Here is a 12,961-nt window from a genome sequence, read left to right as displayed (position 1 = left end):
AGATGCTACTCAGAATGCCATCTGGATGCCACTTTTGAAGATACAAGAAAAGCAAAGCAAGGTAAACTTAAAATATGACAAGGGAGTACAAGCAGTCAAACGCAAATGAGATGCATGTTGCTAGAGATCACCTAGCAACATTCAGTGAAAAAATATGGAGCATAATATAATATAGGATGGAAAAAAGTTTAGCTGCTTGCTAACTGGTTATGAATACCTCTGTTAAAATGCTACACTGTGTATTGAACCACTAAATGACAAACATCTCACCTTTAGAATTCATGCACTGTTATTTAAAATGTTATGGTTCTCCTAATAAAGTGTAATACAGGTAGTCCCTGGGTTAAGAACGCCTGGTTTAAGGACAACCCATGGCTAAGAACAGAGCCTATTGTAGCAAAATTCAAGTTAAACACACAATGATTTGAGCTAAATACACAATGGTTCGAGTTAATTACACAATACTACTTATACAGTATTATACAATAATACCCTTCTGGCTTACATACAAATTCAACTTAAGGAAAGACCTTGGGAATGGAACTCGTTCTTAAATTGGGGACTATGTGTACTCTTAAATCAAACCATTCAACTGCTATCAGCCATAACTGGGTCAAATATGTTAGATGAATGCTGTAGTCCATATTTCTCATAGGGATGAGAAACCTATGGCATTCGTGATGATGCTAAATTACAATTCATAGCACCTTTTATCCCTAGTTATGTTGTCTGGGCTGATGGGAGCTGTGGTTCAACTACATCAGGAAGGTTGCACATTCCTCACTTGTCCTATAATGCATTTTTGTTTTTAAATTGTGGAAATGTGTTTGCATGTGCCACTAATAGTACTCTATAATCAAGCAAAATCTAGAGTGACAGAAATCTTACAGGAGACCTATACCCATTAAAATCAAAATTAGTGTGCCTTGCGTCAAAATATCCTCATTTGCAGACAGAGGTTACCTTCTCTTTGTAGGAATCCATGGTTAATCAATTGCAGGCAGGACTGAATCAGGAGAATGGGGAATGGATAGATCTTAATATAGCACTGCGAGTCATTTGAAAGCCTTCATAAAATTGTAAACAGATAATTTGGACATGTTGATGGGAAGATTAGGTTTTATTGTATCTTGAGTGACAGGCTTAGTGAAAGATATTTGTGGTTTGCCTCCTGTTGCTAAAATCCAATGACAAGCAAAACCTGACATGTGTGTATAATCGGAAGGCTTTAGGGGAAATATGAGAAACAGCTCATTAAGAAGCTTGTACTTCAGTGAGTTTTAATTTCACATGATGATAGAATTGCAATATTCAGAAGATGTGCAAAATATTGAAAGATATCATTTGGTGAAATCTGCTTTATTTGTCTTTGCTCACATGTATTTGAAGAGTGGAAAGTTTTATCTAAAGCAGCCCTCGATTTGGTGCCCTTCACATGTCTTGAACTTCAGGTCCCAGATTTTGGCTGGGAATTTTGAAAAATGAAGTCCACACATCTGGAGGGAAGCAGTTTGGGAAAATTTGGTTTGAAGGTCAAAGGTTAGGGAAGATTGGCCATAATCCCAACAGGAAAAATGTCAGGAACAGCATAAAGTGGCATAATATCCAGAGCCAGTATAGACAACAAATCAGTTTTGTAGCATACAAATGTTTGCAGCTGTTAAACTCAATTTGTTTTCACAGCAGATTAATTCTGACATTCATATACAGCAGCAGAACAAGAAAATAGCTTTGCCAGTGCTAACCTTCCTCAAGATGAAAACAAGCACTATCTTAAATCAGCTGCATTGCTAGAAGGTACAATGCACTAAAAGGAGAGAATAAGGAAACAATTTTCTGCTGCTTAAGATATTTAGGCAAAGTCATTTAGACATTCGTAGGGACAAGATCTACTATGATTAAAGTAAGTATCCTTGGATATGTAAATCAGACAGAGGTAACAAGGTAATCTTGACACAAATTGAATTTTAAAGAATTGTCTAATAGAGAAAGCAATAAATAGAGGAAAATGAATACAAATGTATCTGTTCAGCTATAAAAAATAATTCAGTGCATGTTTCATTTTCTTTTCTTTGTTTTAATGATTTGTAGAAAAACTAAATATCAAAGTGGTCATTTCATTCATGTTTGTTTTTCTGTTATAATTTTTATTTTTTTCTTTTAAAGGAGTATATTTCTCTTAATTTTAAAGAAGTTCAGAACATACTAAGTTATATCTGGAGTAGGCCCAATGAAATCAATTGGACAGAAGGACTAACTCATCCCATTAATTTCAATGCATCTACTATAAAAATGGGACCGTGATATCCACGGTATGCTGCAGATGCTGACCTTACATCTTGCATTCCAACGTCTGATACTAGTATGCAAATCAAGGTAGTTGCATGATGATGTCATCATGAACATTTTGTCATTTGTCCCCCGCTGCCCCCACTATGGATACCTATGCAATGGGATTTAGAATGCACTTTAATCCCACATAAGTGTTTGTATAGGACTGTACCTTACAGCCCAGACTATCTCTGCCCCCCCACTGTCTCTCTTTCTATTTCTAATTTGCTCAAATGTAAGTACCAGAAACCTAATTGGGTTTAGGACAATACACAGGGAAGATAAGCCTATATACTCTTCAGCCTCTTCTTTCACATACTGTAGAAAAAAAGATACTCCATTGGCACCAACAGAAATATGTTTAATGTTCCTTCCCCGAGAGGAAAGCAGTACAATTTTTAAATGAAGGGCCTTAAAGGCAGTATGTTTTCTTCTCTCTGTGCAAAATGGTCCTCTAGATTGGGGCCCTACTGCATGATATTCTTTATTTTGTGTAGTTTGAACCTACATGTGGATCTAACCTGATATTTATAGCAGCCTACACCTATCTGAATGATTTCTAAATCTGTGGACTTCAGCTTAAATAATTTCTCAGCTAACATGACCATTTCTGGAAATTGAACTCCATACATTGGAAGAAGTCCAGGTTTGGGAAGGCAAATTTTTAGAAAAATGAGATCGTATGATCCTTCCAAATTCCTTATTCCTCAGTCTGTTTCTCTTTTCATTTTTATCCCAAAAGTTAGTCTCCCCAGTCATCCAATAAAGCTAAACTTAATATAAATAAAATGTGGGAGGACAGATAGTTCTTCTGTACACTTAAAGTAAGCATGGCTTATATAAGTAAACAAATGGTGCAGGTGTGTTTTAAGACCTACTGTGATAACTCTGCTGTAGTAATTTATGAGCATCCAAAATTTGGGAAAATGTGTTTCTTCTGTAAATATAATATGTACTTACACTTACAGGTTGACTTTTTGGCACATCATAAACACCTTCTTTCTTTTGGCTAGTAGGAACCTGTGGGAGGAAAAATGTAATTAGGATCAATCTGAAAAATACTCGAAGCTCTATTGGGAGTTTAATGGATGATTTGAGCAACACTGACACATTCTTGTAATGAATGAGATGGATGACCTTTTTCCATAGTTCTTGGAACTCCACTATGCCTTTATCCTAGCCTCCATTTCAGACAACACGGCCATACGGACAGATGTCTTATTTGGGTTTACTATCTGGTACCCTAAGTTTAAATTTTAAAAAAGGGCTCCTTCACAAGAAATCTGTAATTTTACACATGTGGTACTAATATCTTGTAATATTGTGCTACTGCTTATAATATTACTGTATTCTTTTTCTATGTAGAGTTGGCACATTTAGTCCTGATCCACATTTGTTGCTCAAATTTATTATTTGGGAAGAGAAAGCAGTTGAGCAATATGTCAACCTTCTAATTGTAGGTAATGCTTTATCAATGGCTGTCCAATTAGTGCTTTGTAGGAGAGATTTTATATTTTGTTCACATCTGCTCTGTACTCATTAGAAGCTGGGTTTTTTCCCCATTTGACGATGAATAATTCAAGAACTTTGGTGGAGTCAATAAAAGAGATTTTTTGAAACTTCTGCATTTTCCTGATTTCTTATCCTTCCAATGAATCCTTATTCCAGCTTATTGGTCCTTTTCCTTCTGTTCCAATGTATTCATTCACAGCCTGATCCTTTCTCTAGAAATTAAATTTCATTTATTGGTGCTGCTGCTTAGTTTATCTGATATCTTGTTAGACTTTATTTGTACTGGCAGCATCACCTTTCTCTCATTTAATTTTTTTGAACTTAATTATTAGATTAGGTTTTATATTTAATCAAGTTCTATGTAATCTCTTCTTTTATTACTTGCAGGTATGTTATTTATTTGAATATATACTCCACTAAGATGTTTAACTGTCTAGTGTGGAGACCTTTTATTTAGCCTGTTATGAGTGCACATCATTTTATTGTATAAGTGGATTTTTATATTATTCATACATATACTATTATGAATTATCTGGTGTGATATATATATCATATCATATTATGATATGATATATATATTCACATTCAAAGGACTATAAAGGGAAATGTTGGAAGACTTGCTTTGTGCTGTGGAACATTTTGTCAAAGGAAAGCAACTCAATGAAGCAGAATGTAATGCCTGATTGAGGTGAACTATGTCTTATTAATAATCTTATAATTTATGAGAGGAAAAAAAATCTGTATACAATACTAAGAGGGGAAAGTAATCAAAGCATTAGTCTGTTCTGAACTTGAGAAGGCAGTTTTATTATCTACTGATAAGGGCAGAAAAGTCAAGTAAAAAACACAAGACAAGTATAAGAATATATGGAACTTTCCTCTTAGTCATTAAAGAGATGCAGAACATCTCATTTCTAAACATTGTGTTTCAAATTCTTTCTTTCTTTCTATTGTCTCCTTCATCAAAATTTCACAAATTCTAATTCTACAGATTCCAGATACTTTAGAGTTATAACATCTATTGGGCATACTAAGCCAAATACATGTACCAACCTTGCCCTATACTGTTCAAGAACAAACTTATTATGCACAATGTGTATCATAAATTTATATATAATAAGTTAATTTCAAATTGTTGAAAGGCAGAACAGCAGCTTCCTTATTGGACTTTTTCAACATTTTATAGCACTCATAGCAATGATAGCTATTTTGTCATGGAAGACTGGATCATAAGTGCTATGATACATTTCTTCTCTGCCTGTGTCTATGAGAGGAGGTACTTCTGGCTTACTTACTATATTTATTTAAGAATTTCTGTTCTTCTGAATTGTTTACAAAATTATACATACACACACACGTACATGTATGTATGTATTGTATGTATGTATGTATGTATGTATGTATGTATGTATGTATGTATTTCTACTCAGATTTTTATCTCAGTTCTAAAAGCATTCATTCAGATATGCTTAACTGGGTGCTTAATTGAAGGAGAGAAAAAGTGGCTATAGGTGACCAAATGGAGTAACTTTATAAGCTCAGCTTCTTTTTAGGTCAAATTAATATTATAAATTTTCTGATATTTTGTCAACTCATAAGATAATTATAAAATACAAAGATGGTATAAAAGAGAATAATTAATCGCAGAAGTACATTTCCCAAAATATATCCACAGCACTGAAATTTCAATCAGTTCTATAACTGTATTTTCTACAACTTGCCCAGGACGCATAAATTACTGCTAATTTTAGCTTGATATAATTCAGTAAAAAGCTCATGATTATAGACATGTTTATTCCTACAAGCTATACACATTTTATACTAATAATACAAGTGACTTATTAAACTGGCTAATATCTATTCTTACTGAATATGGGATGAGTTACATCTTCCTCTGGAATAAAAGATGAATGAGTTATTTAGCTCTATCCTTAATAGTTTCATTAAAAGAAGTCTATTCAGTTTGCGTCAACCAGAAGTATTTACATAATAAAAGAAGCTGTAGTTACAAACAAGAATGGGTTAAAAGTGACAACTCTATTGGTCACGGCTCAAGAGGTTTGTCAGTGACAAAGGGCATGGATCCAATCATCAGCAGCTTGCATGCTGGTTAACATTAGTGAGAGAAAATAAAGATCTTCAGCCAACCACAATGTAATGGACAACCTACTGGTGGCCAGAACTTGGCAACCTATTACAGGGCATCTGTGCCTTTGATAAGCTGATTGCTATGTGTACATTTACTGGATATCTGTGTCTTTGATAAGCTATCACCTATGTGTGGTGATTTCTCTACTCCAAGCAAGCAGGTCTATCACTTCAGAAGATGCTCCTCTACTTCTATAGAGAGTAAGGAAGATAACCTTGATGGAGATAAGTAAGCTCTGTTACCAGGGTGATGAGGGGTAAAACATATTTTAAGTCTACAACCAACAGATAATATTCGGAAGTGGCTCAGACAGACACCTCCCTAATTCACTTGAACTATAAGCAGTAGAAGGAGGTACAGCATAACGAAACTTGCAAGATTGATGCCATCCCACTAAGTAGACCATACCAAGGAATCAACTCCACAGGAAGGCTGAGACCACTTTCGTTGAGATTGCTATAGTAACAGTAACTGTGCCAGAATGCAGTGGTGTGTGCCGTTCTGGGTGCTCCATGGTTTGCCTGTGCACTGGCTCCCAGTTTCTTCTCTCGGTGAAATTCAAGGGAATGGTCACCACCTCTATGGCAGAGGGCCAGGTTACCTATGAGATCGCCTCTCCCTGAGGACATCTACCCATCCCACTAGATTGGATAGGATGGTTTCGCTCCAAGTCTCCTCTCTTAAATGTTGCCACCTGGTGGGACCTAGGTAGCAAGTCTTTCCCATAGTTGCCCCTAGGATGTGGAACAGCCTCCCCACTGAGGTGTGGAGGGCCCCTACCTTCCTTGCTTTCTGGAAGGCTGTTAAGAACTGTCTCTTCCCTCAGGCATTGGGTGAGGAGGGGAGGGGAGGGGAGTTTGGCATTTGTGGTTATGTGATGTGATTGCTTTGGTGCTTGGTGGCTCAAAAGGGTTTTTATTTTTATTTGTTGTCTTTTACTATGTAACTGTAGTTAGCTGCCCAGAGTTATTTTATATAATATGGGGTGGGGTGGGGTGGGGGTGGGGGTGGGCGGGCATATAAATCCTTTAAGCAAATAAATAAATAAATAAACATTGCCCTTTGGAAAAAAAAATATTTAAAATTCACCAACATAAGTTGCCAATTGCTACAGTTAAATGCTTTTTCAACATCTAAATATAGATCTGTACCAAGAAATTACTTAAAATAATGCAGATATATTTAATATTATTCATTCCTTTGCCTTTTTTGGAATGAATCTACTTTGTACAAGTTAGTATTAAAACTGATGTATTTATGAGGGGAAAAAAACAGATAAAATGATAGTAGCAAAATTAGTTGCAAAATTGGGTGATACTACTACTGAATAAAGGAGTTTTATCTAGGTGTTTTCAAAAATCAGTGGGGTAGTAGTTAAGATATTGGACTAGACCTGGTGAGATCTGGGTTCAAATCCACCCTCATTCATGGAAGCTTACTGGGTGAGTTGAACCAGTCACTTTCTTTCTAGCCCAATTTACTTCACAGTCTTGTTGTTGTGAGGATAAAATTAAAAGAGATTTCCATGTAAGCTTGATTTTTTTTTTTTTTTTTGGTGTGCCTTCGAGTCAGTTTTGACTCCTGGTGACTGCCTGGACTAGTCCCTGCAGATTTCCTGGCAATATTTTTCAGAAGTGGGTTGCCATTGCCTCCTTCCTTGGGCTGAGAGTGACTGTCCCAAGGTCACCTAGCTGGCTTTGTGCCTAAGGCAGGACTAGAACTCCCAGTCCCCTGGTTTCTAGCCTGGTGCCTTAATCACTACTCCAAACTGGCTTTCCCCTGAAGAAATAGCAGGACATAAATCTATCAGATATATTTTTGTGCAATGAACACGTCTTATTAGTTTACTATTGTGGAGTCCAAATAAAGATAAAGATATGCTTTAAGAAATTACAGGTGTTGACCAAAAACAGTTTTAATTTGCCAGTTATGATAATATACAATGCAATCTATCTTTTGTCCTAGCCCATTTATAACACTGAAAAGTGTTAATCTCTCAGTTAAAGGAGACTACTGCAATTCAGTAGCATACTCTACGTGGGGCTATAGTACCTCTGAAAACTACTTGGAAGCTGCAACAGGTGAAGTGGGCAAGAGCTGTTATAGCTGAGATGCAGCAATATTTCAGGTATTGCATTGATTTCTAGAAGGCTTCCAGCTACAATTATGTTGTTTTTTACCTTTAAAACCTGAGTGGCTTGGTTCTTAAGTGCTTGAAATCATGCCTTCTCCAGGTAGAACTGACCTATCCTGTCCTCTTGTCCCAAGTGGGAACATTACAGGTTCTCATTCCATGTGAGATGAGATTGATTTGGGCTCATGAATGCTGCTTTTTAATGGTGGCCCTTATTATTAATGATGTATTTATGGAAAAAAAAACAGATAAAATGATAGTAGCAAAATTTGTAGCAAAATTGGGTGATACTACTACTGAATAAAGGAGTGTTAATAAAGGAATAAAGATGTTAATAATAATGGCCCTTATTATTAATGGTTTTTTAATGGTGGCCCATCATTATTTCAATGATGTTGAAATAATGGTTGTGTCTCTTTTCTTTTAATCTTTCTAATATCTTTTTATTATGGTTTTTCCTACAGTGTTTTATAATTACCATACATTGACAGGAGTCTTTGAATCCTAGCAATATAGAAATATAAGAAATAAGTATGTGAATATAGTGACCAACTTATGTCCCCAATCACAAAAAGCATGAGACACACAGAAAAATGAAAGAAAACTCTTATTTAAAACTGATTAAATGGGCCAATCCTAACATTTTTTTTAATCAAAAATCATCTCTCTGGAAAAACCTTCCTGGGGATTTCCACCTTGATATTGTGGAAAGGCTCAGTAGTTTTAGTGACCCAGAGAGCGATGCTAGTAGGAATGATAGCTCCTGGTAGGACCATCCTTGCTGATAAGGTCAAAAGGAGAGAGGTGAAGCTAAGTGTCAGGCTTCTTACATCAAGCATAATTCACAATGGATCTGAAGTCAGCTGGGGCTCTGCAAGTGTGTAGAAAATTGACTCAAGGACAATGTACTTGCCAGACAAAATTTGGAAGGCAATGACAAACCACTTCTATATTGTTGTCAAGAAAACTATGGATTTGGCTGAAACATTTCATTTAGAGAAGCTAACATGAGAAAGGATGAGCTGCTTGAGCTTAGGCATCACTCCTCTAGTTATTGGGGAAGAATTCTGACATCTCATGAGTAGCTCTGGAGGCAATGATGTGGGCAGACCAATGCTTCAAAGAAATTTGACTACAGATAGTGCCAATTATTGAAAGAAGATTTTTCTCATTTTATATGGGGACATGCAGTTTGAACCTGAAATGTGAACCAAGGAAAATTTGAAATTGGAAATGAAACCTATTAAATTAAAAGCAAGTAAGTGAATTTATGTTAAATGGAACGGGTTATTTAAATCAAATGATTATATGACAGAGGCATTCCTTTGAAGGAATGAAGCAGTAATGGTACTTAAGAAAAATATTGCTATGTGCTCAACTACAAACCCAATAAAGGGCATGATTATATCTATTAAAATTAGTGGCTATCCATGAAACATCAGTGATAGGTTGATGCTCCTTCTATAAACTTTGAAAGATATTTAAGAATTCTATGACAAATTTCAAAGGTGCTAATGAAACTTTAAAAAAGATATAGTACTACTAATGGGTGATAGAATTCAAACACTGGGTGAGTAGAGGGACTAGAAATTATAAGAAAAACTAGATTGGATATGAAGGAGATATGCTATAGGAAAGGAAATGAAGGAGATAGGATATACAGTAGGAGTTTTGCAAAAGGAACATTTCCAACCCCAGTTTTAGCAGCATTAACTCAGACTCCACAGATGGACATAACTGAATGCACAACATCAGAAATAAATTGATTAAACTACATAATAGGAAAAAGAAGATGGAGAAATGCAATCCAGCCATTCAAAACCCATCCAGCTAGAAACTGTGGAACAGATCACAGATTTGGGGGTTAAATATAGATTTGAGGACAAGAATATAAGATCAATGTAAGATTCGGTACAAAGAATTTACAATGAAGAAGTAGTACAATGAAATAACTGAATTTGGAGAAACAGTGGTTCAGGAAAGGCAACAGGGTGAGACAAGGGTGCATAGTGCTTTCATTGGTTTATCTTGAACAGCAAATACATTATAAAATTAGAAAGATTAGAGAGATGTCAGATGGAATCAAAATTGGAGGCTGAAGTGCTAACAATCTGAGATATGCAGATGATATTACTTGTTAGCTTAAAGTAATAAAGGTTTAAAAGAGTTGATTCTGAAAGCGAAAAATCTGGGTGGATGTTAAATATTAAAAAGCCAGAGATAATGCCAGCAAACATGCTTAGTGAACCTAGAGTTGACAATGAAGTAAAGGTAATAGATAGTTTTGGTTTCAGAAATAAAGATGGAAAATGTGCTGAAGTAAAGATTTACCCGAAGAAGGAAGGCAATGACAAACAGTATCATGAAGGATATGAATATCTCTATCATTACAAAGATTAAAACAATGGTCTTTCTACTGGAAATGTATGGTTGTGAAAGCTAGACACTGAGAAAGAAGAGACAGAAAAGGTACTTCCAAATTATAGATATGGAGATTGTTACTAAGAGTATGACAGATTGTAAGAACTAATCATTTGGTCTTGGACCAAATAAAGGCTGACTACTTCTGTAAGGTGATGACTGGAAAATATAAATTTACATATTGAATGCGAGGCAAAGGGATGATGGACTAGAAAAAAACACTATGCTTGGCAATATTGTGGGAAATAGAGAAGGGGTAGGATAAAAACTGTATGAACACTGTCAGAATCCTCACAAGATTTAATAGCAGATTTTAATGTTGGCTAGTTTAGTAATTGCTTTTTACATGCTGCGGTTCTACCATTGTAAAAGGTGGGGGGGTGGGGGGAAGGGATCCGTTAGAAGCAGATGGCTCCTTATCACAGGCGTTGGAATGCCCAAGGCCGTACCAGCGAGAAAATCAGGAGACCAGGAGGAAAGGGGGGTGAGAGAGGGAAAAGTAAAGAAAAACAATTTTTGGCGAGCACTGGCTCAGCCTTAGCAATGCTTTGGAACTGTACACTTGTTCTCAATAAATGAACTTTCTTTTGAATCAATATTGGTTGCAAGGAAAGTTACTGGATTTGGGAGCTGCGGGTGGCAGATCATTACAAACACAATCAAAGAAATTACATGATTTCCTCTGGAAACTACAAGTTAGTAGTAGTGACAAGTCAAGATGGAGGATGTTTATTTATACAGTCACCAAGAGTGAAGCCTGATTCAATGGCATTTGACTAACTAAATCTGGAAAAGCTGGGCATAAAATGGGATACTTATTGTGGATCTGTACATAAAAGAGAAAGTTTTAAAACCATTTGTACACCTCTAGAAAGAATTCCAACTCTATGAGGAGTTATGGACAGATTTCTTTATGCTCATGTATCACCTCTCCTCCATGAGCTGCATGTGTTACTAGCAGGTTTCCAAGTGCAGTTCAAGACACTGGTTATCACATTTAAAGCTTTACACAGTACTGGGCCTAGTTATTACTATCTCCCATGGACTCTGTCCACCTGTATGAACAGAGATGGCATGCTCCAGGTCTCATGGATTAAACTGTTATTGAGAAGGACACAGGAAGGCTGACTTCTCTATTGTAGCACCTTCCCCCAGGATAGCATTCCACCAGAGATTAAAATAGCCTATATCCTGCCAGCCTTCAAATGAGCCTTAAGAACCTGGTTCTTCCCCAAGTTTTGGACTGGGGTGGTTATCAGGCCCCTTTAGGTTGGGTGTTGTATGGAGAAGAGGGTTTATTGTTCCTTCAGAGCAACTATCATCCTTTTCTGATATTGTGAGGCATCTTGCCTGTTTAAGTTTGTAAGCCATCCTAGAAATGTGTTTTATTAACACACACACACACACACACACACACACACAAATAAATAAATAAATAAAATAATACAATAACAAATGTTACTGCAAAGCTGGAAAAACACTCAGATATAAATAGGCAATAATAATTCTTGTAGCAAAGGAAAAGTATTATAAAATCAAATAATTGGCATGAAAGCCCATACCACTTATGATCAAAAGCCTGTTAGCATTATCAAGGGTTTCCAAAATTACAATTGTAACCTGAATTCAGGAATAGAACGTTACCTTTGTTCTTAATTCTGTGAAAAGAACAGACTGAAATGCTAAATCTTGCTGGTTAAATAGAAATAATTTTGTCTACTTTCGGATATAATGTGGATTCTAACTTCTGTTGATCAATTTGGCAACTGTATGTATGTATGTATGTATGCATGCATGCATGCATGCATGCATATATATGTGTGTGTGTGTATTTTTTTTTTTTTTAGATTTTTTATCCCGCCTTTCTTATTGTTATAAATAACTCAAGGCAGCAAACATACCTAATATTCCTTCCTCCTCCTCTTTTCCCCACAACAACCCTGTGAGGTGAGTTGGGCCTAAAGAGGGACTAGACATGCCTAAGGCAGGACTAGAACTCACTGTCTCCTGATATATATAGCCAGTTTGGTCTAGCACAGGGTTTCTCAACCTTGGCTACTTGAAGATGAGTGGACTTCAGTTCCTAAAATTCCCCAGCCAACCATACAGGCTGGGGAGTTCTGGGAGTTGAAGTCCATGAATCTTCAAATGGCCAAGGTTGAAAAATGCTGGCCTAGTGGTTAAGACACCAGCCTAGAAAGCAGGAGACTTTGAGCTTTAGTCCCACCTTAGGCATGAAAGTGGCTGGGTGACTTTGGGCCAGTCACTCTCTCTCAGCCCAACTCAACTCACAGAGGAATTGTATATATTCATATACAGTATATAGGCTAAACCTCTTTTTAAAAGGCTGGGGAAAAAAGATATCTTAAATGATATTCTACAAACTAAATCCAAAATCTGTATGAGTATGAAAT

General features: G+C 36.3%; 1 protein-coding gene across 5 annotated transcripts in view; it reads right to left on the bottom strand.

Annotated features, from left to right (window-relative positions):
• DAB1 (DAB adaptor protein 1) overlaps nt 1-12,961 on the bottom strand; it is a 212,335-nt gene that overhangs the window by 46,194 nt on the left and 153,180 nt on the right. For all 5 annotated transcript variants that reach the window (XM_088153498.1, XM_088153495.1, XM_088153499.1 and 2 more), the window contains one exon: nt 3,292-3,351. In XM_088153498.1, the coding sequence (XP_088009624.1) occupies nt 3,292-3,351 (60 nt within the window). The remainder of the gene's footprint in view (nt 1-3,291; nt 3,352-12,961) is intronic.

Source organism: Python bivittatus, unplaced genomic scaffold, assembly GCF_059951505.1.
Source record: "Python bivittatus isolate LINGU-HERP-01145 unplaced genomic scaffold, Pbiv_v1 ctg000700_np1212, whole genome shotgun sequence".
Taxonomy (NCBI): domain Eukaryota; kingdom Metazoa; phylum Chordata; class Lepidosauria; order Squamata; family Pythonidae; genus Python; species Python bivittatus.
The sequence above is the reverse complement of the archived record's forward strand: the minus strand, read 5'-3'. Positions and strand labels throughout refer to the sequence as shown.